Source organism: Mustela lutreola, chromosome 13, assembly GCF_030435805.1.
Source record: "Mustela lutreola isolate mMusLut2 chromosome 13, mMusLut2.pri, whole genome shotgun sequence".
In the NCBI taxonomy this organism is placed as follows: Eukaryota; Metazoa; Chordata; class Mammalia; order Carnivora; family Mustelidae; genus Mustela; species Mustela lutreola.
The window spans coordinates 31,872,868-31,897,859 of NC_081302.1; the positions used below are offsets into that span (position 1 = coordinate 31,872,868).

At 39.1% G+C, this 24,992-nt stretch overlaps 1 protein-coding gene across 9 annotated transcripts in view; it reads right to left on the reverse strand.

The window, feature by feature from the left end:
- Window positions 1-24,992, reverse strand: part of LMO7 (LIM domain 7) — a 217,253-nt gene that overhangs the window by 104,833 nt on the left and 87,428 nt on the right. For all 9 annotated transcript variants that reach the window (XM_059144334.1, XM_059144333.1, XM_059144330.1 and 6 more), the window contains exon 4: window positions 16,336-16,405. In XM_059144334.1, the coding sequence (XP_059000317.1) occupies window positions 16,336-16,405 (70 nt within the window). The remainder of the gene's footprint in view (window positions 1-16,335; window positions 16,406-24,992) is intronic.

A 24,992-nucleotide genomic window follows, 5' to 3' on the forward strand; every position in this document is an offset into this window, starting at 1 on the left:
GGCTCTCTGCTCAGCGGGGAGCCTGCTTCCTCCTCTCTCTCTCTGCCTGCCTCTCTGCCTACTTGTGGTCTCTCTCTGTCAAATAAAAAAATAAAATCTTTAAAAAAAGAAAAGAAACATGTCATGATGATGCCAAAACACAGTATACGAAGCAGTGACGTACATTTAATGAAGGAGAACAACATGGAGTATGAGCCTAGAGTGGGCCGGGAATCCACACTCCGTTCAGCACCGCTGCTCCCACCCGCTTTCCGAGTCACTTCTACAGGGGACGTGTCTGGATCATCAGCCCTTCTTTTAGCTTTCCCAGCCCCAGGGACTCCTTGCTTTATGAGGCTGACTCACTTTTCATCATTTCTATGTCAAAAAAAAAAGTCCAAAGACTCCCTCGCTGTCATTGTAAAACACTGATCCTAAATCTGCCTACTTAATGCGCACTACGTTCTCGTCTTTCTCCCACGGGAGTCCTTAGCCACTTAGAAAGCTCTCCTGCCTCAGACACGCCACACGTTGCCCCAGCCTCACATCTTCTCTTCAGATAGCCCCGGTTTCTCAACCCCCCTTGACCCTCTGTGACACTTTTCAGTTCTCCTGTCGTCCCAACTGGCCCTCCGCTGAACAGCTGTTTTTCTCAAGTTCACATTCACGGAGTTCTTACTGTATGCCAGGCAGCATGCTGAGACCCTTTATGCAAATTATCTCTAAGTCACAGTAAAATATCATACGAAGTCTTTTTGTTCCCATTTTACACATGAAGGATCTGAGGCCTAAGAGGTATGCGACGAACCTGAGGTCATTCAAACCTCAAGCAGTCCAATCCCTGCGTCTGTGCTCTTAACCCATATGTTTGTTTTCACCATGAGGGAAACACACCCCCACTAGTCGATGGCTGAAAACAAGACCAGTTTATTGTCTTAGAGTTCTGGAGGTCAGAAGTCCAAAATCAGTCTCCCCCGGTTAAAATCAAAGTGTTGGCAGGGCTCCATTTCCTCTGGAGGCTCTAGGAGAAAATCCATTTCTTTCATCTTTTCCATCACTAGAGGCTCCTTCCTCCACCCTCAAAGCCAGCAGCATCAGCCTGAGTCTGTCACACCACCACCCAACTAATTCTCGCTCTCTCTTCCACTTATGAGGACCATCGGGATTATAATGGGCCCACCTGGATAATCCCGATCCATTCCTCATCTCAAAGTCAACGGATTTACACCTCAGTCGTCCCTCGAACCCAATGTGCCGCCACCACAACACACTGGCTGGTTCGCGGATTAGAGCGTGGACATTATGGGGAGCCATTCCTCCTAGGACAACTGCCACACTTCCTCGAAGACAGTTTCCTGTTTGTTAGGTCTTCCCTTCTCAAGATGAAACACCTGTAACTCAGAAGAGGACTCCAGATGTGGTTAACTGTCCAAGTCACTAACAAGGACTTGGGTCACCAACGATGGCCCTCTTGGCAAATGACAGTAACAGTGATTTACCGAGGAAATAGACATGTGATTGGCGGTTTCTAGGCTATAGCAAGGGTCAGTAAGTGGACCTTACTTCTCATTACAGGCCACGGGTCCTTCACACTGTGGCATCCAACACACCACTGGCTAACTGAGACATACAATAGCAACAACCAGTTCACAATGACATCACAGTTCACAGCAAGATGAACGGTGAGTTTTTTTTTTTTTTTTTTTTTTTTTTTATAAACATATATTTTTATCCCCAGGGGTACAGGTCTGTGAATCACCAGGTTTACACACTTCACAGCACTCACCAAATCACATACCCTCCCCAATGTCCATAATCCCACCCCCTTCTCCCAAACCCCCTCCCCCCGGCAACCCTCAGTTTGTTTCGTGAGATTAAGAGTCACTTATGGTTTGTCTCCCTCCCAATCCCATCTTGTTTCATTTATTCTTCTTCTACCCACTTAAGCCTCCATGTTGTATCACCACTTCCTCATATCAGGGAGATCATATGATAGTTGTCTTTCTCTGCTTGACTTATTTCGCTAAGCATGATACGCTCTAGTTCCATCCATGTTGTTGCAAATGGCAAGATTTCATTTCTTTTGATGGCTGCATAGTATTCCATTGTGTATATATACCACATCTTCTTGATCCATTCATCTGTTGATGGACATCTAGGTTCTTTCCATAGTTTGGCTATTGTGGACATTGCTGCTATAAACATTCGGGTGCATGTGCCCCTTTGGATCACTACATTTGTATCTTTAGGGTAAATACCCAATAGTGCAATTGCTGGGTCATAGGGCAGTTCTATTTTCAACATTTTGAGGAACCTCCATGCTGTTTTCCAGAGTGGCTGCACCAGCTTGCATTCCCACCAACAGTGTAGGAGGGTTCCCCTTTCTCCGCATCCTCGCCAGCATCTGTCATTTCCTGATTTGTTGATTTTAGCCATTCTGACTGGTGTGAGGTGATATCTCATTGTGGTTTTGATTTGTATTTCCCTGATGCCGAGTGATATGGAGCACTTTTTCATGTGTCTGTTCGCCATCTGGATGTCTTCTTTGCAGAAATGTCTGTTCATGTCTTCTGCCCATTTCTTGATTGGATTATTTGTTCTTTGGGTGTTGAGTTTGCTAAGTTCTTTATAGATTCTGGACACTAGTCCTTTATCTGATATGTCGTTTGCAAATATCTTCTCCCATTCTGTCAGTTGTCTTTTGATTTTGTTAACTGTTTCCTTTGCTGTGCAAAAGCTTTTGATCTTGATGAAATCCCAGTAGTTCATTTTTTCCCTTGCTTCCCTTGCCTTTTGCGTTGTTCCTAGGAAGATGTTGCTGCGGCAGAGGTCGAAGAGGTTGCTGCCCGTGTTCTCCTCAAGGATTTTGATGGATTCCTTTCGTACATTGAGATCCTTCATCCATTTTGAGTCTATTTTTGTGTGTGGTGTAAGGAAATGGTCCAATTTCATTTTTCTGCATGTGGCTGTCCAATTTTCCCAGCACCATTTATTGAAAAGGCTGTCTTTTTTCCATTGGACATTCTTTCCTGCTTTGTCGAAGATTAGTTGACCATAGATTTGAGGGTCTATTTCTGGGCTCTCTATTCTGTTCCATTGATCTATGTGTCTGTTTTTGTGCCAGTACCATGCTGTCTTGATGATGACAGCTTTGTAATAGAGCTTGAAGTCCGGAATTGTGATGCCACCAACGTTGGCTTTCTTTTTCAATATCCCTTTGGCTATTCGAGGTCTTTTCTGGTTCCATATAAATTTTAGCATTATTTGTTCCATTTCTTTGAAAAAGATGGATGGTACTTTGATAGGAATTGCATTAAATGTGTAGATTGCTTTAGGTAGCATAGACATTTTCACAATATTTATTCTTCCAATCCAGGAGCATGGAACATTTTTCCATTTCTTTGTGTCTTCCTCAATTTCTTTCATGAGTACTTTATAGTTTTCTGAGTATAGATTCTGTGTCTCTTTGGTTAGGTTTATTCCTAGGTATCTTATGGTTTTGGATGCAATTGTAAATGGGATTGACTCCTTAATATCTCTTTCTTCTGTCTTGCTGTTGGTGTAGAGAAATGCAACTGATTTCTGTGCATTGATTTTATATCCTGACACTTTACTGAATTCCTGTATAAGTTCTAGCAGTTTTGGAGTGGAGTCTTTTGGGTTTTCCACATATAGTATCATATCATCTGCGAAGAGTGATAATTTGACTTCTTCTTTGCCAATTTGGATGCCTTTAATTTCCTTTTGTTGTCTGATTGCTGAGGCTAGGACCTCTAGTGCTATGAATAGCAGTGGTGATAATGGACATCCCTGCCGTGTTCCTGACCTTAGCGGAAAAGCTTTCAGTTTTTCTCCATTGAGAATGATATTTGCGGTGGGTTTTTCATAGATGGCTTTGATGATATTGAGGTATGTGCCCTCTATCCCTACACTTTGAAGAGTTTTGATCAGGAAGGGATGTTGTACTTTGTCAAATGCTTTTTCAGCATCTATTGAGAGTATCATATGGTTCTTGTTCTTTCTTTTATTGATGTGTTGTATCACATTGACTGATTTGCGGATGTTGAACCAACCTTGCAGCCCTGGAATAAATCCCACTTGGTCGTGGTGAATAATCTTTTTAATGTACTGTTGAATCCTATTGGCTAGTATTTTGTTGAGTATTTTCGCATCTGTGTTCATCAAGGATATCGGTCTATAGCTCTCTTTTTTGGTGGGATCCTTGTCTGGTTTTGGGATCAAGGTGATGCTGGCCTCATAAAATGAGTTTGGAAGTTTTCCTTCCATTTCTATTTTTTGGAACAGTTTCAGGAGAATAGGAATTAGTTCTTCTTTAAATGTTTGGTAGAATTCCCCCGGGAAGCCGTCTGGCCCTGGGCTTTTGTTTGTTTGGAGATTTTTAATGACTGTTTCAATCTCCTTACTGGTTATGGGTCTGTTCAGGCTTTCTATTTCTTCCTGGTTCAGTTGTGGTAGTTTATATGTTTCTAGGAATGCATCCATTTCTTCCAGATTGTCAAATTTATTGCCGTAGAGTTGCTCATAGTATGTTCTTATAATAGTTTGTATTTCTTTGGTGTTAGTTGTGATCTCTCCTCTTTCATTCATGATTTTATTTATTTGGGTCCTTTCTCTTTTCTTTTTGATAAGTCGGGCCAGGGGTTTATCAATTTTATTAATTCTTTCAAAGAACCAGCTCCTAGTTTCGTTGATTTGTTCTATTGTTTTTTTGGTTTCTATTTCATTGATTTCTGCTCTGATCTTTATGATTTCTCTTCTCCTGCTGGGCTTAGGGTTTCTTTCTTGTTCTTTCTCCAGCTCCTTTAGGTGTAGGGTTAGGTTGTGTACCTGAGACCTTTCTTGTTTCTTGAGAAAGGCTTGTACCGCTATATATTTTCCTCTCAGGACTGCCTTTGTTGTGTCCCACAGATTTTGAACCGTTGTATTTTCATTATCATTTGTTTCCATGATTTTTTTCAATTCTTCTTTAATTTCCCGGTTGACCCATTCATTCTTTAGAAGGATACTGTTTAGTCTCCATGTATTTGGGTTCTTTCCAAACTTCCTTTTGTGGTTGAGTTCTAGCTTTAGAGCATTGTGGTCTGAAAATATGCAGGGAATGATCCCAATCTTTTGATACCGGTTGAGTCCTGATTTAGGACCGAGGATGTGATCTATTCTGGAGAATGTTCCATGTGCACTAGAGAAGAATGTGTATTCTGTTGCTTTGGGATGAAATATTCTGAATATATCTGTGATGTCCATCTGGTCCAGTGTGTCATTTAAGGCCTTTATTTCCTTGCTGATCTTTTGCTTGGATGACCTGTCCATTTCAGTGAGGGGAGTGAACGGTGAGTTTTAATGGGTCAGGAGGCTAGTGAAATTTGGAATAAAATAAGGTGCATGTGAAGAATCTGAAATGAAAGTCATGTGATTCTATTAAAGGAAGTTTCATGGATAAAGGTATAAAATGCATGATTGAGTTTGCAGATAATATAAAACCGCTGGACCCTGGTGACTCTCGATCACTTTAAATTGCAGATTTTTATATGCAGTCAATTAACTATACCTTATTCTTCCAGCGTCCACAAAGAGGACTACTTTTCCCAAGTATTTATTCCATCCTTTTTGTTTTAAACGAAAATAGTGCAAGTACAAAGTCCTAAGGCAAACTGCAGAAACTTCTCTCCATGTTTACATGGATTTCCATTTAGCTCCTTAAAATTGAGCATTTTTATTCAACTACTTAAGATTTCACCTACAGATATTACCTGGTCTATTTTTCTCTGTCTTAACTCTTACCAAGACCCCAACAGAAATTTTGCAGGAAAGGAGACATGTCTAAAAGGGAAAGGCTGGTAAAAAGACTGAATAAACCATGAATGAAAAAAATGGGCATCACGTTGAGGAAATGACCAGAGAACAAGCAATGCAGAGACTCCCATCCTGTCCACGGGATGCCCAATCTAATGCTTGCTTTGTGGGAATGCAGGCCTGCTGTTGTCACATTCACTGAGAAGCCAGATATGAGGATTTCATCTGAAATCTAAGGGTATGCAAATTTTGGCTCAAGTTTTAGAAATAAACAAAAACAGTGAAGTCAAACAAAATACATCATGAACAATTTTATGACCTCTAGCTGGTTGCCTGGTCTCTCCATGGGATCAGCCCAGGAATAGGTCACTGTAAACATCTGTTTGCAGGGGACAAGGCTAGTTTCTAGTGTTATTTTCTTTCTTATAAATAATCACAAACCATCATTTTAATCATATTTTTCATGATGTTGTCAGGGAACAATATCTAAGATTGACACTGATCACTTTGACATTTATAAATCTGCAATCTTATGTAAACTGCCTCAATTTCCATTTTCTCCCTTGATTCTTCCCTTCCCTTCACTGACCCTCTCATTCCTTTTTATTATCTCAAGAAACTACTGTTGCAAAGACCCTGGCTTCTTTGCCAACCCATGAGCAAGAGCTATATGGTCTGCCATCAATTTTCTCCATTCCCAATACTGTCACCATCACCTCTTGCCTGAACTACTGTATTAGTCAGAGTTCTCTAGACAATAGAACAACAAGATACATATATCTATAGAAAGACATTTATTTGCAGGAACTGACGTATATGGTTATGGAGGCTGAGCAGTCCCATGATCTGCCCATCTACAAGCTGGACCCCCGGGAGAGCCAATGATGTACTTTCAGTCCATGTCCAGAATCCTGAGAACCAGCAGAGTCAATGAAATGTTCCATTTGAAAGTAAGTTCTCCAGTTTCAAAGCTGGCAAGCTTGAGACCCAAGAAAAGCCAGTGTTTTAGTCCAAGTCCAAAGGCAGGGAAAGACCAATGTTCCAGTTCATGCAGTCAGGCAGCAACAGTTTCCTCTGACTCACAGGAGCATTAGACTTTTTGTTTTAGTCAACCCTTCAACTGATTATATGAGGCCCATCCACATTAGGGAGAACAATCTGCTTTCCCCACGTTACAGATTCAAATGTTCACCTCATCCAAAGACACCCTCACAGACAGATGCAGAATAATGTAAGAATGCCTAACCAGTATCTGGACACTCCATAGTCAGTCAAGCCAGACAAAAATTAGTCATTACAACTACCAAAACTGCTCTTTAACTGGCCTTCCTGCTTCTCTTCTTGATTTCCTTCAGTCTATTGTTCACACAGCAACTTGTGATTTTTTATTTTTACATTTTATTGGGGTATAATTCACATAGAAACCATAAGTTAAAGGGTACAATTCAATGATTTTTATTATATTCACAGATATGTAAATCCTTCACCACAGGCATCCAGTGATCCTAACAACAAATTTAAACCGCTCTCAAAAGCCCCCAGTGGCTTCTCATCATGCTGGGAGTAAAATGTGATCTACTCACCAAAGCCTATGAAGCCTATACAACCTTCCTGGCCCACCCCATCTGCCTCATTTAGATCCAGACCTATAGTCTTTTCCTGAACCAGCCTGATCCTGCCTTGATCTTCCCTCTTTTCCTTCTGTCTCAAAAAGTCCCATGATCCCCATATTTTCCCCCTCCTCCACACTTCCTTCAGGTCCCTCACCAAATGTCAACTCCAGGAACAAGATATCACTGAGCCTTTTCTGAAACACTTCTCATACTCTCACTCAATCACTCTCTACCCATTCACTTTATTTTTTTAGTGTAATTATTGGCAACTGACAATTCTGCATGACGACTGTTAGTACCTTACAGGTTATTATTGGGACCTATTGATTATGGTCCATTAGGGAGGAACTTCCTGTGCCTTATTTGTGGCTGTGTTCCAAGTTCTTAGAATAGTACTTGGTACATAGTAGGTGTTCAATAAATACTTTTAGGGAGGGAGAGAAAGTTGTGGGCCGAAGACCATTAAATGACCAATGTGCTTATACCAATCTGACACCTGGATTCTATTTCTTATTTAATCTCATTTGATGTTTCCAATGTCTACATTAACAAAAGGTCCCTAAAGAGAGATGTTCCAAGCATTTTAGTATCTTAATAAAACTATCATGTAAGATATAATCCTACTCTGAATCAATTTTTCTTTGACTCTACAAGTTAATCATGTTGTTGCGTTAGGAATTCTAATTCATTAATGTTTTTTTAAAAGGTTGCCCTCAAGGCTGACAGTTGGCATATGTTCAGCTTGGATTTAAAAACAAGTTTTGGAACTTTAAGGAAGTGCTCTTAAACTTGTGCCAATGCCATGACTAAGAAATTATAGCTCAAAATAAAACAGGAGTTTCCTGATGTACAGTGCTGCATCATTATGAGGGTACTGGAAACAACTTTACACATTGACACCAAGATTTGGGGTTTCCATTCCTGGTGATAAGTATCTTGACTGCGAGTTAGAAGTAAGGAGACAAGCAGACTCTTGAGAAAATCACCTAAAATTTCTTTGTAAATAACTCAGTCATGATTGGCTTATTTATCTGTCATTTATATGGAGGTATTAAGGTATTTGGATATTTAATATCTACTATTTGTTACCTAGAACACAGGCAATGCATAACGCCCATTCAGTCTGTTTTCTCGACTTAATTATTGGATAACACCAAAGTATTTCAAAATACTAACGGTGATCCACAGAAATTCCAATGCAATATACACTGGAAAAAAATTAAAGTACAACTGCAGAAAATATAATTTTTCAATGCATAAAGTGGCCTTATTTTTAGTAAATGGCTCGTTTTTATGCTATAATCTCTTCATAAGTGTAAGAAAACATTAAATAATGGCAACACTAAAGTACTCTCCTGTTACTTCATTAAGAAGAAAAAGCACTCCACGTTTTTGTTATTGGTGTTCTGTTTTTAAAGAAAATAGATTGACAAACTAGAAAAATAAAAAGTTTAAATTTTTTTGTTTGCGGCATAATTATACAACTTGTAATAGGTCTACCCTCCCTTTGAAATAAAAAGATTTCTTTAGTGCAGTTTTTATCCTGAAACCACAACTGAGCAATTTTCATCAAGTTTACTAATATCATTTAACCTCTCCCTGTCTCTATTAGAAGTGGAAGAAAAAGAAAAAAATCATTTAACTAAATAAACCACTAAAGTCTATTCCACATCTACAAAACTGTTCCAATACAGTGATAGGGGAGAAATGAACAATCATTGAAAAACATGGTCATTTATAAACTACCTAGCCTTCCTTAGTTATCAACTGTGAGGAAACTGAGAACATGAAGATTAAGTAAGAATTAAGGCAGAAGTAGTGTTCTAGGAGGGGACCTCAATGTTGTCCCCCATCCGTTTGGAGATGGGGAGCATTGCAGCCAGAGTCAGCTCAGCCTGAACGCTGTTCTCACTGGCTATGCAATCAAATAGCAACAATGAGTGAATCAGAAAGATTTCACTTGGTGGAAGCCTCTCCCACATGTGCTTGGTGGAGATCTCAAACAAATTAGCAATAAAATACAAGAACAGAAAGTAGACACTGTTGATCTTAGCATTAAATGGTTATTGTAAATGTGCTCTACGATACCATCTTCCTATCTCTCTCCACGGTGTTGCTTTTTACCAGGTTATATATAGACCACCATCAAAATACATTCATAAATATATCTTGTTTATTACCAACTAGAGAGATATTCCCTCTGAAACACACACTGAGTTTGATCTAGTACAGAATGACCTTTTGTCACTATCCTTTTAAGCAAAGCATGGGTTGGTTGCCCATCCAAGTCACATTCTAATGTTCCCTGAATATTTTCATTTCAACCGTACAAAATTTATTCCTGCCTCCTAACCAGAAAAGTGTCACCCTTGAATGAAAATAATAATTATATTCATTTTTCCTATATATTTCAACTTGGATAGGAAAGAAGAGGAAAAAGAAGTGGGCCTTTTCCCTGAATTATTTTTCCCTGAAAACACGCTTGTCTTGAGGTCTCACATTTGGTCTTACTTATTATAAAAGAGCTCACAAGCTCAGTGTCCGACAAGCCTCCCTTTTCCCAACCCCCTCATTCCCCTTGTCCTGGGAAAAAGAGTAGGTTACATATAGTCACTGCCTGAAAGTGGGTTTTTAAAAGCACATGATAAAACCTGGATTCCTAGTGCACTTTCTATTACTGCTGGAAGGGAACAACTAGACGTTTCAATAGCGATTTTGGCACTGACTGGGTCACACTACTTTGCTGACACCCAAGTGCACAGGAGAGTAAAGATGAATCAGGAATAATTTTACACAGGCACAAGAACATTAACCACTAATAACCTTCTGAAAATGGCAGCAAGAATGGAGCCCATAGACTTGGATTATTTCTTGAAGTAATTCTTGAAGTAACCATTAAGAACGCAAGAGAAACTGACACATCCAACAGCTTCAGCTAGCTGGCAACTTTGCCCATTTCCTGCATTCTACAGCATTCCTGAATGAGGAGACAACCTTCCCAGTCTCTACAGTCACGCCTTATGCATTCCAATCTCAAAAATAATCTGAAAGAGTAACCCTTTAGAGGAAAGATGCTCAAATTCAGCTCATATTTTTGAAGAAAGTGTGCATATGCTGAGGAGATTGACAGACAGGGGCAGGCAGGGAGGCAGAGGGAGAGAGAAAGAGAATCTTAAGCAGACTCCACACGCAGCATGGAGCCAATACAGGGCTTCATCTCATCTCACCACCCTGAGATCATGACCTGAGCCGAAGTCAAGAGTCAGATGTTTAACTGACTGAGCCACCCAGGTGCACCAAGAAGATTTTTCTATTAAGCCCACTAAGAGACACAAACTTTCAAACAAACAAATGATTCAAACCAAATTTTCTAGACCACCATTGCTTTTCTAAGAGAAACTGCGATGGAAATGGCAGGCATAAGTCGATCTCTCAAATCTATACTCAGTAAGCAAACCAGCCCATGTGAAGGGGCAGTGTTCAGTTTATTAACCCTTTAGCTCCATGGCCCCTAGCTAGGGATGATTTTACCCCATCAGGGTTCTTGGCAATGTCTGAAGACATTTTTAACTGTCATAATTTCAGGGAAGGCAACATGGTGTTATTGGCATCTAGTGAGTAGAGTCCAGGGAAGCTACTAAATATTGTAAAATGCACAGGAAAGATCCCCCCAACAAGGAATTATTGGGCCTGAAATGTTGATAGTCAGCGGTGCCACAGTAGAGTAATCTTGCACATTTAAATACAATTAAATCATCAGGGGCCCAAGACAACTATAAGTCTTAGGGTTAATAACTTCCTTGACGTTCTCTGCACATATTGTATTTCATGCACGTTAACACATCTGATGGTAAACATTATTCTGGTTCAATGGCTCTTTTCACCATCAGGATATCTTGCTTATTTCTCAGGGCTTTGTTCTGAGGTTGAGTTTTTGAATTCCCAAATCAACTTTTAGTTTTGAGTTTCAATAAACTGAACATATCCACACTTAACACTGGCTGATTTTTTGTAAAACTCGAACTCTTGTGTGAGATTTTTTTTTTAGCATGGCTTTGTAAAGAATATAAAGAATAAAAAAGAGAGAGAAATGTATTTCTTTAAAAATTAAAACTTAGTCCAACGAGAAAAACTGTATCTCTACCTATGAAAACATGGTTAATATCTCCCCAAGACAAAACCTTCATAAAATAATATGAATGTTCCAAGCAATGTATTCAGTGTATTTCTAAATCATCTAAACGCCTCTCTCCGGATTGTCATTGCTCAGAGGCTATCCCATGTGCTTCACATAGGTCCATCTACAAACAGGAAATCCAGTGCCTTGACCTCAAAGCTAAATACAGTAACTGACATGAAATGGATAAAAGTTTTAGCAGAAGGAAAGAGAGTAAGAAGGGAGAACATGCTCCCTTCCAGGGCCTGGAGCATAGAAATTGTATCATTCTTACTACATTTAACTTAATGTTATCTACACCAGAGAAACCTCATCCACAGAACCCTCTTTAAACTACACACCTGAAGGCACCTGGGTGGCTCAGTGGGTTAAGCCTCTGAATTCGGCTTGGGTCATGATCTCAGAGTCCTGGGATCGAGTCTCGCATCAGGCTCTCTGCTCGGCTGGGAGCCTGCTTCCTCCCTTTCTCTCTGCCTGCCTCTCTGCCTGCTTGTGATCTCTGTCTGTCAAATAAATAAATAAAAATATTTTTAAAAAATATTGAATAAACTACACACCTGAACTCAGGGACCCTAAAGCTACCTACACTCCTAACCACAGCCCGTTTGGCCAAGATGACACTCTTCTCAAGGAACGCATCCACCGGCTGGCCAGTGACCTGTGATATCCATAGCCTGGAAAGACAAGGTAATTTGATCCATTCGGATTCTTCTCCTGGGAACCTCAACTGAGAGACACCATTTCCTGTTTGCACTGGGGCAGAAAGAAGTAATCATGTGGAATGTGACTGTCATATCTATGGCTGCACACCAAATTAATGACAGAGTCCTCTGAAAATCCTTAAAACACTTCATCTCACTTAGTCTGAAAGCATCTCTGCTCTTTGTTACTAAAAAAGCATTAACTGCATATAAAACAAGTGAATCAGATTAAGGTCTCTGGATGTACTCGTGTCAATTTCCTGGTTTTATTATCGTATCACAGTTATGCAAAATATTATCATGGGGGAAACTGGGTGAAAGGCACAGAGGACTTCTCTGTACTGTTTTCCCCCACCCCTTCCTGTGAATCTCTATTTGTTTCAAAATAAAGTATTTTTTAAAAAGCAAGTATTAAATTAAAAATAAATAAAAACACTTACCTATTTGTATTAGTTTCCTAGCACTACTATGACAAAGTCTCACAAACTAGGTAGCTTAAAACAATAGAGATTTATTGTCTCACAGCTGGAGGCTAAAAGTCCAAAATCAAGGTGTCTGCAAAGCCACGATTCTATGAAAGCTGTAAGCAAACTTCCTTGCTTCTTCCAGTGTCTGGTAGCTTGCCAGCAACCTTTGGTTCTCTTTGCGTATACAGGCGTCACCCCAGCCCTCTGTTGTCTCGTGGCATTCTTCCTGGGTATATCTGTCTTCACAGAGCCATCTTCTTCTAAGGATGTCATACTAGATTAGGGGCCCACCCTCCTCCATTATGACCTCATCCTTCCTAAGTACATCATCTGCAACAACCTTATTTACAAATAAGGTCATATTCTGAGGTATTGAAAGTTTAGGACTTCAAAATATTATGTTTGGGGGAAGGCATAATCCAACCTCTAACACTATCCCTTCAAAGATTTAATTCTGGAGCTTACTATTGTTCACAATGGAAAACTTTTCCATTTATTCATTAAAAAAATCTTTGAGGGGCATCTGGGTGGCTAGGTCGGTGAAGTGTCTGCCTTAGACTAGGGTCATGATCTCAGGATCCTGGGATGGAGCCCAGCATCAGTCTCTCTGCCTGGTGGGGAGTCTATCTCTCCCTCTCCTTCTGGAAGTATGCTCTCTCTCTCTCTCTCAAGTAAGTAAATAATGTCTTTTTTTGTGTGTGTGTGGTTTTTAAATTTTTTATTTTTTATAAACATATATTTTTATCCCCAGGGGTACAGGTCTGTGAATCACCAGGTTAGTAAATAATGTCTTTTAAAAAAAAAAATCTTTGACCTCCAAATTTATCAGTCATTGTGTTAGCTGCTGTGAACACAAAAATTACTCATATAAAGAGTCCAGCTCGGGGTTTTTTATCTTTCTTCTACACACATCAAAAACAAAGGCTTCTAACATACTCCTTGAGGAATTCTTAGAGGTCAGTCATCATAGACCAACTACAACTGCTCAGGTGTGCTCACCAAATGTCAGTCTATTATAATTCCCTACAGCACATTTATATCTGGTGCTTTCTTGCTCATTTGTTAGATCCTGCTCCACCACTAAAATGTAAGCTTTTTGAGGATAAGGTCCTTATCAGTCTTTCTTCCTCAAATATATCCCAATAAGCTAGAAAAGTTCTTGACCTAGTAGGCACTCAATTAATTGTTTAAAAATTAATGTGCAACAAAAGAACATTCATTGAGTATCTGTATGTCAGACTATCTACATAATTCCTTTCTATCCACATATGACAATCCTACCAGGTAGATCCTGGAGCTCTAACACACACCTCAAATTGAGGCTTCAATGATTTTTTTTAAAGTTTTTATTTATTTATTTAATGGACAGAGATCACAAGAAGGCAGAGAGGCAGGCAGAGAGAGAGGAAGGGAAGCAGGCTCCCCGCTGAGCAGAGAGCCCAATGCAGAGCTCGATCCCAGGATCCTGACATCGTGACCTAAGCCGAAGGCACAGACTTAACCCACTGAGCCACCCAGGCACCCCTAGGCTTCAAGAAATTTTGACATAAACATCCTGACACACAAGTATGGGAAGAAGGAGTCAAATGAGGCATGATGACAACTTCAAACAAATTATAGCCCAATTCTGCAACTGTGGTTATTCTTATGCTCCTACATCCCATTGAAAATGCTCAGTGTCCTGTACTTGGGAAATCATCCCATTTAATATTCCGGAAATACATTTCATTTTAGTGTCTAGAGATAAAATCCAAATCAGATAGAATCTCCATGCTTGAAATAGAAATCGTTGGAGAGATGTTTGGATTTCATCTAATCATAGAATCAGAAGATTGAATAAAACCTCTAGTGGCCAGTAACAACAAACCACCACAGTTCAAGCATTCCAAATATGTGGGGTATTTGAAATCAAAGGCTAATTTCATTTCAAATGTGTGTAATTGATCCAAGAAATGGCAATTCAAAATCTAAGCATTAAAGTAAGAATAACTTGAGCCACTTGAAAAGACTTTCAATATGATTCAAACTTTTAATTTTCACAGGCATTATTTGATAAAAGTAATTTTCATATAAGGCTTTATTTTTATTAAACTGAATGTTTCATCCTAGAAAGATTCAAAAACCAAATTTCTTAATGTTATTCTAGAAATAATACCTTCTGACTTGCTATATCACTGGAAGTAAATCATACATGTATGTATATTGCTATACATTCATACACACACACACATATACACACACACATCTCTTCATAGAATGATATATACATACATGATGGGTTTTTTACCTAACCAAATTTGAGACCAATAAAAATAACATGTCATGACAGAAATGGAACAGAAATAACCTGGTAAGAAAGAAGGAATTAATATTTGAGCCCAACTGCTCTGGAAACTTTATACATATTCTATATTTTAAAAGAAAATTGTAATTGATCTTACAAAGAAAAAAGAAAGCTCTAACACTCTTCTACCCCTTTCTTCTAAACAGATATTTTCCAATAATACAAAACCTGTGACCAACTTACTCCTGTCAAAATTTTAATAAGATTTTTATACCAGCTGCAAATCCAGAAATCTTGATACTGCTACCTTTCTACTGCTATCCTTCATGCCTTTGATATATGCAAACACATGGTTGATAAAACAGAAGGTTCTCAAATATAACCAGCTAGACTATTCCAAAGATATTACATATGTGTGTATATGTATATACATACTATATATATATACAAATATACATACTATACACACACACACACACATATATTAAACTCCAGGTAGTAGCTGTGTTAAACTTCAGTGTTTTACAAAATTCATCTTTTTGACTGACTCCTATCATCAGCCTTGATTCTTAGGGATTGCTAACATTTTGAAAATAACCCATCATGTATACTTAATTATAAACTACTTTTTTTCAAAGATACAGCCCCACCTTGTTATTGGTCTTTCAATTATTATTGATCCACTAGAGTATATGATGACAGTGTGAAGTATTTTTCATACACAAAATCCCAATTTAAAGCGATAATGAATCTAGAGACTTATCCCACAGTCATCTGATAGGTAGTATTAATGAGGCAAGGGAAGATAGCGACTTACCCAATACCACCTAGAACTCTGGTAGGAAATCTATGATACAAAGCAAACATGTTGCAAATACACTCCAAGATCTGCAGGCTAAGTGAGGTTCATGCCTAAGCATGAAGCAACAGAAATGTAACAACTGGGAAACACCTAGGTTTCCCTACAGTGTGGTCACCTAGCAAACAAAGTCGGCAGGGCTGAGCTTCAGAGAGAAGGTGATCATAAACAAATGCAATTTGCAGAAGAAATAAGCTAAGAAAGGAGATACATAAGGTTTGAGGGCACAAAAACAAAACAAACAACAAGATAAAAGTCTCCCAGCAGAAGGGAAACAGAAAGAACTGAAGATATAGGAGGACATCAATAAAAACCTTCTCCTGAGCAAGAAACCCCAAACCCAATTTCTATGATAATTCCAGATAAGAGGACCAGTCTATGCCCATCTTTTTACATTTTGAAAACAAAGAAATCCAGTTTTGAAGATAATTTTTTACTTACCAAACCTGCTATTGGTGTGGATAATCTATTGATCTTCTTAATGACACCAGGTTTAAGTTTATTAACCAAACTGAAAGTAAATAAAGAAATAACATATGCAATTACAAGAATGCCAGTATCATTTTAGTATTCTTTTCAACATTTTCAAAAATCATGTATACCACTAGTCCATGCCCCATATGTGATTCAGAGCCAAGAGCCCAATAAAAGGCAAACAACCAAGAAAACAAGTTAAGTAACAGAGTTAAAACAACATCACTGGGGGCGCCTGGATGGCTTAGTCTTTAAATATCTGCCTTCGGCTCAGGTCATGATCTCGGGGTCCTGGGATTGAATCTACAATCAGACTCTCTACTCAGCAGGAAGTCCGCTTCCCCCTTCTCTCTCTGCCTACTTGTAATCTCTCTCTCTATCTGTCAAATAAATAAATAAAATCTTAAAAAAAAAAATCACCCCAAACAATGTTGAGTGTCCTCTCAGACCTTATAGAAACTGCTATACTCAAAGCCATGTCCCTAAAAATAGTTTCACATTTGTTAAAGGTAGAATTTTATTCTGTTCCAAGAGCCAGTTTAAGACTCTCTTTCAGGAGGAGTCAAGATGGCGGAGAAGTAGCAAGCTGAGACTGCTTCAGCTAGCCGGAGATCAGCTAGATAGCTTATCTAAAGATTGCAAACACCTGAAAATCCATCGGCAGATCGAAGAGAAGAAGAACAGCAATTCTGGAAACAGAAAAACAACCACTTTCTGAAAGGTAGGACCGGCGGAGAAGTGAATCCAAAGCGACGGGAAGATAGACCCCGGGGGGAGGGGCCGGCTCCCGGCAAGCGGCGGAGCAACCGCGCACAAAATCAGGACTTTTAAAAGTCTGTTCCGCGGAGGGACATCGCTCCAGGGGCTAAACCGGAGCGAAGCCCACGCGGGGTCAGCGTGGCCTCAGGTCCCGCAGGGTCACAGAAGGATCGGGGGTGTCTGAGTGTCGCAGAGCTTGCGGGTATTGGAACGGGAAAGCCGGCTACAGAGACAGAGCCGACAGTAAGCTCGCAGCTCCGTGTTACCTTGAACCGGTCGCAGGCTCGGTGAGCTCGGAGCGCGGCCGGAGGTCAGGCAGACGGGAGTAACTGGGCGCTGTTCTCTGAGGGCGCACTGAGGAGTGGGGCCCTGGGCTCTCGGCTCCTCCGGGCCGGAGACCAGGAGGCCGCCATTTGTATTCCCGTCCTCTGGAACTCTACGGAAAGCGCTCAGGGAACAAAAGCTCCTGAAAGCAAACCCGAGCGGATTACTCACCCCGGCCCCGGGTAAGGGCGGTGTAATTCCGCCTGGGGCAAAGACACTTGAAAATCACTACAACAGGCCCCTCCCCCAGAAGATCAACAAGATATCCAGCCGAGACCAAGCTCACCTACCAAGGAGTGCGGTTTCAATACCAAGGAGAGCAGCAGAATTCCAGAGGAGGAGAAAGCCAAGCACGGAACTCATGGCTTTTTTCCTGTGATTTTTTTTAGTCTTGCAGTTAATTTAATTTTTTCTTTTTCATTTTTTTTTTTTTTTTCTCGCCTTCGGGTAAAATTTTTTTTTTTTTTAACTGTTACCTTTTTCTTTTTCTTTTTTAACGATTTTTTACTAGTTTATCTAATATATATATATATTTTTTTACATTTTTCTTAGGTGTTTTCTTTTTTAAAAAAAAAATTCTTTTCTTTTTTTTTTTTTTTTTTTTTTTTTTTTTCTTTTTTCTTTCTTCCTTTTTGAACCTCTTTTTATCCCCTTTCTCCCCACTCATGATTTTGGATCTCTTCTAATTTGGCTAAAGCATATTTTCCTGGGGTTGTTGCCACCCTTTTAGTATTTTACTTGCCCCTTCATTTACTCTTATCTGGACAAAATGACAAGACGTAAAAATTCACCACAAAAAAAAGAACAAGAGGCAGTACCGAAGGCTAGGGACCTAATCAATACAGACATCGGTAATATGTCAGATCTAGAGTTCAGAATGACAATTCTCAAGGTTCTAGCCGGGCTCGAAAAAGGCATGGAAGATATTAGAGAAACCCTCTCGAGAGATATAAAAGCCCTTTCTGGAGAAATAAAAGAACTAAAATCTAACCAAGTTGAAATCAAAAAAGCTATTAATGAGGTGCAATCAAAAATGGAGGCTCTCACTGCTAGGATAAATGAGGCAGAAGAAAGAATTAGTGATATAGAAGACCAAATGACAGAGAATAAAGAAGCTGATCAAAAGAGGGACAAACAGCTACTGGACCACGAGGGGAGAATTCGAGAAATAAGTGACACCATAAGACGAAACAACATTAGAATAATTGGGATTCCAGAAGAAGAAGAAAGTGAGAGGGGAGCAGAAGGTATACTGGAGAGAATTATTGGGGAGAATTTCCCCAATATGGCAAAGGGAACAAGCATCAAAATTCAGGAGGTTCAGAGAATGCCCCTCAAAATAAATAAGAATAGGCCCGCACCCCGTCACATAATAGTAAAATTTACAAGTCTCAATGACAAAGAGAAAATCCTGAAAGCAGCCCGGGAAAAGAAGTCTGTAACATACAATGGTAAAAATATTAGATTGGCAGCTGACTTATCCACAGAGACCTGGCAGGCCAGAAAGAGCTGGCATGATATTTTCAGAGCACTAAACGAGAAAAACATGCAGCCAAGAATACTATATCCAGCTAGGCTATCATTGAAAATAGAAGGAGAGATTAAAAGCTTCCAGGACAAACAACAACTGAAAGAATTTGCAAATACCAAACCAGCTCTACAGGAAATATTGAAAGGGGTCCTCTAAGCAAAGAGAGAGCCTACAAGTGGTAGATCAGAAAGGAACAGAGACCATATACAGTAACAGTCACCTTACAGGCAATACAATGGCACTAAATTCATATCTCTCAATAGTTACCCTGAATGTGAATGGGCTAAATGCCCCTGTCAAAAGACACAGGGTATCAGAATGGATAAAAAAACAAAACCCATCTATATGTTGCCTCCAAGAAACACATTTTAAGCCCGAAGACACCTCCAGATTTAAAGTGAGGGGGTGGAAAAGAATTTACCATGCTAATGGACATCAGAAGAAAGCAGGAGTGGCAATCCTTATATCAGATCAATTAGATTTTAAGCCAAAGACTGTAATAAGAGATGAGGAAGGACACTATATCATACTCAAAGGGTCTGTCCAACAAGAAGATTTAACAATTTTAAATATCTATGCCCCCAACGTGGGAGCAGCCAACTATATAAACCAATTAATAACAAAATCAAAGAAACACATAAACAACAATACAATAATAGTAGGGGACTTTAATATTCCCCTCACTGAAATGGACAGGTCATCCAAGCAAAAGATCAGCAAGGAAATAAAGGCCTTAAATGACACACTGGACCAGATGGACATCACAGATATATTCAGAATATTTCATCCCAAAGCAACAGAATACACATTCTTCTCTAGTGCACATGGTACATTCTCCAGAATAGATCACATCCTCGGTCCTAAATCAGGACTCAACCGGTATCAAAAGATTGGGATCATTCCCTGCATATTTTCAGACCACAATGCTCTAAAGCTAGAACTCAACCACAAAAGGAAGTTTGGAAAGAACCCAAATACATGGAGACTAAACAGTATCCTTCTAAAGAATGAATGGGTCAACCGGGAAATTAAAGAAGAATTGAAAAAAATCATGGAAACAAATGATAATGAAAATACAACGGTTCAAAATCTGTGGGACACAACAAAGGCAGTCCTGAGAGGAAAATATATAGCGGTACAAGCCTTTCTCAAGAAACAAGAAAGGTCTCAGGTACACAACCTAACCCTACACCTAAAGGAGCTGGAGAAGGAACAAGAAAGAAACCCTAAGCCCAGCAGGAGAAGAGAAATCATAAAGATCAGAGCAGAAATCAATGAAATAGAAACCAAAAAAACAATAGAACAAATCAACGAAACTAGGAGCTGGTTCTTTGAAAGAATTAATAAAATTGATAAACCCCTGGCCCGACTTATCAAAAAGAAAAGAGAAAGGACCCAAATAAATAAAATCATGAATGAAAGAGGAGAGATCAAAACTAACACCAAGGAAATACAAACTATTATAAGAACATACTATGAGCAACTCTACGGCAATAAATTTGACAATCTGGAAGAAATGGATGCATTCCTAGAAACATATAAACTACCACAACTGAACCAGGAAGAAATAGAAAGCCTGAACAGACCCATAACCAGTAAGGAGATTGAAACAGTCATTAAAAATCTCCAAACAAACAAAAGCCCAGGGCCAGACGGCTTCCCGGGGGAATTCTACCAAACATTTAAAGAAGAACTAATTCCTATTCTCCTGAAACTGTTCCAAAAAATAGAAATGGAAGGAAAACTTCCAAACTCATTTTATGAGGCCAGCATCACCTTGATCCCAAAACCAGACAAGGATCCCACCAAAAAAGAGAGCTATAGACCGATATCCTTGATGAACACAGATGCGAAAATACTCAACAAAATACTAGCCAATCGGATTCAACAGTACATTAAAAAGATTATTCACCACGACCAAGTGGGATTTATTCCAGGGCTGCAAGGTTGGTTCAACATCCGCAAATCAGTCAATGTGATACAACACATCAATAAAAGTAAGAACAAGAACCATATGATACTCTCAATAGATGCTGAAAAAGCATTTGACAAAGTACAACATCCCTTCCTGATCAAAACTCTTCAAAGTGTAGGGATAGAGGGCACATACCTCAATATCATCAAAGCCATCTATGAAAAACCCACCGCAAATATCATTCTCAATGGAGAAAAACTGAAAGCTTTTCCGCTAAGGTCAGGAACACGGCAGGGATGTCCATTATCACCACTGCTATTCAACATCGTACTAGAGGTCCTAGCCTCAGCAATCAGACAACAAAAGGAAATTAAAGGCATCCAAATCGGCAAAGAAGAAGTCAAATTATCACTCTTCGCAGATGATATGATACTATATGTGGAAAACCCAAAAGACTCCACTCCAAAACTGCTAGAACTTATACAGGAATTCAGTAAAGTGTCAGGATATAAAATCAATGCACAGAAATCAGTTGCATTTCTCTACACCAACAGCAAGACAGAAGAAAGAGATATTAAGGAGTCAATCCCATTTACAATTGCATCCAAAACCATAAGATACCTAGGAATAAACCTAACCAAAGAGACACAGAATCTATACTCAGAAAACTATAAAGTACTCATGAAAGAAAATGAGGAAGACACAAAGAAATGGAAAAATGTTCCATGCTCCTGGATTGGAAGAATAAATATTGTGAAAATGTCTATGCTACCTAAAGCAATCTACACATTTAATGCAATTCCTATCAAAGTACCATCCATCTTTTTCAAAGAAATGGAACAAATAATGCTGAAATTTATATGGAACCAGAAAAGACCTCGAATAGCCAAAGGGATATTGAAAAAGAAAGCCAACGTTGGTGGCATCACAATTCCGGACTTCAAGCTCTATTACAAAGCTGTCATCATCAAGACAGCATGGTACTGGCACAAAAACAGACACATAGATCAATGGAACAGAATAGAGAGCCCAGAAATAGACCCTCAACTCTATGGTCAACTAATCTTCGACAAAGCAGGAAAGAATGTCCAATGGAAAAAAGACAGCCTTTTCAATAAATGGTGCTGGGAAAATTGGACAGCCACATGCAGAAAAATGAAATTGGACCATTTCCTTACACCACACACAAAAATAGACTCAAAATGGATGAAGGACCTCAATGTACGAAAGGAATCCATCAAAATCCTTGAGGAGAACACGGGCAGCAACCTCTTCGACCTCTGCCGCAGCAACATCTTCCTAGGAACAACGCAAAAGGCAAGGGAAGCAAGGGAAAAAATGAACTACTGGGATTTCATCAAGATCAAAAGCTTTTGCACAGCAAAGGAAACAGTTAACAAAATCAAAAGACAACTGACAGAATGGGAGAAGATATTTGCAAACGACATATCAGATAAAGGACTAGTGTCCAGAATCTATAAAGAACTTAGCAAACTCAACACCCAAAGAACAAATAATCCAATCAAGAAATGGGCAGAAGACATGAACAGACATTTCTGCAAAGAAGACATCCAGATGGCCAACAGACACATGAAAAAGTGCTCCATATCACTTGGCATCAGGGAAATACAAATCAAAACCACAATGAGATATCACCTCACACCAGTCAGAATGGCTAAAATCAACAAGTCAGGAAATGACAGATGCTGGCGAGGATGCGGAGAAAGGGGAACCCTCCTACACTGTTGGTGGGAATGCAAGCTGGTGCAGCCACTCTGGAAAACAGCATGGAGGTTCCTCAAAATGTTGAAAATAGAACTGCCCCATGACCCAGCAATTGCACTATTGGGTATTTACCCTAAAGATACAAATGTAGTGATCCAAAGGGACACATGCACCCGAATGTTTATAGCAGCAATGTCCACAATAGCCAAACTATGGAAAGAACCTAGATGTCCATCAACAGATGAATGGATCAAGAAGATGTGGTATATATACACAATGGAATACTATGCAGCCATCAAAAGAAATGAAATCTTGCCATTTGCAACAACATGGATGGAACTAGAGCGTATCATGCTTAGCGAAATAAGTCAAGCAGAGAAAGACAACTATCATATGATCTCCCTGATATGAGGAAGTGGTGATGCAACATGGAGGCTTAAGTGGGTAGAAGAATAAATGAAACAAGATGGGATTGGGAGGGAGACAAACCATAAGTGACTCTTAATCTCACAAAACAAACTGAGGGTTGCCGGGGGGAGGGGGTTGGGGAGAAGGGGGTGGGATTATGGACATTGGGGAGGGTATGTGATTTGGTGAGTGCTGTGAAGTGTGTAAACCTGGTGATTCACAGACCTGGGGATAAAAATATATGTATATAAAAAATATATGTTTATAAAAAATTAAAAAAAAAAAAAAATTTAAAAAAAAAAAAAAAAAAAATCTGAGGGGTTTGAAGGGGTTGGGGGTGGGAGGTTGTGGTACCAGGTGGTGGGTATTATAGAGGGCATGGATTGCATGGAGCACTGGGTGTGTTGCAAAAATAATGAATACTGTTATGCTGAAAATAAATAAAAAATAAATTAAAAAAAAAAAAAAAAAAAAAAAAAAAAAAGACTCTCTTTCATTATAATATAGTTCTCTTGGGTCTAAGAATTAATCATTTTCATTAATTTTTTTCTCATACTGATCTGAATTTTAAAAGTTAACTTCAAACCACATTATTTTTCCAGACTTGTTTACTGAAGTATAGTTGACATATAATATTAGATTAGTTTCAAGTGTATAGCATAGTGGTTGGACATTTATATACATTATGAAATGATCATTATAAATCTAGTTACCATCTGTCATTATACAAAGTTTAATATATTGGCTATATTCCCTATGACTGTATAATATATGTGACTATATTCCCTGTCTTCCCTTTATACCTCCATGACTTACTTATTTTATTACCAGAGTTTGTACCTCTTAATCCCACTTGACCCGTTCTGCCTACCCACTCCCCTCTGCCAACTACCAGTTTGTTCTCTGTACTTATGAGTCTATTTCTGTTTGTTTTGGTGTTTAGATCCCTACATGAAAATGAAATCATACAGTATTACCTTTCTCCATCCGACTTATTTCAATTAGCCTAATATTCCTTAGATCTATCCGTGGGTACAAAAGACAAATGTAATTTGCCAGATAGAAAGGATGCAGTAGAACTCATCCCAACAGCCCGCTAGTTCCTACTGGTAACTCATACAAATATGTGACTGATCACTTTGTTACCCTAACAGAATGACTGCCTAAAAATTAAATGTATCAAACCCCCCCCCCGCCAAGGGGCACTGAACACCTTTAAGTTGCTGATGGATCTGCAAAGATATCTGTAAGTTCCTACATTCCAGAACATGAGAAAAGAAGCCACCTTTGAAGACTGTACCTTAGAGTACCATTCTTGGCTCTAAATCTAGTTATTGTGAACTCTGTGTTTTTTGTTGCTGTTCACTGAAACATTGCTAAGCCTTGGAGACATTTAATACTATAGTAATGCTTTTCTACTAATGCTAGCTTGGTTAATTATTAGTCCCTGTCAGAAAACAGTAATTTAAAACAGTGATTTTCCTATTCAGTAAACTAGCTACAAAAAGCAATTCTTTATTCTGTAGACAGAGCTCCAAAAAAGCAAATATAGGAGAGAGAACCAAACATTTTTAATTTACTGGTCTCCTCTTCACAATGGGCAACAGAAAAAAAAAAAAAAAATCTGACACTTGTGGAATGTCACTCCTTCAACATTCCAGAGATTTATATACACACTTGAATGTGCTAAAAATAAAGAAGACAAAAGTCTCAATTTAATAGCCTTCAGAATGTTGTTCAGCAGGATTTCAAAATTACAAAATGATGGCTTACAAAGATTTAGCCTGGTGAACAAAAGATGTTTTTTCTGTTTTCATAGGTTTTTCCACACAAAGATCTTTAGACAACATAAATAATAAAATTGCCCCCTCAACCAAGCATTTCCTAGAACTATTACTCTCTGATTCCTAATTTCTTATTTGTGCACTGAAAGCCATGTGAGAAGGAAGCCTTTCTCCCTTA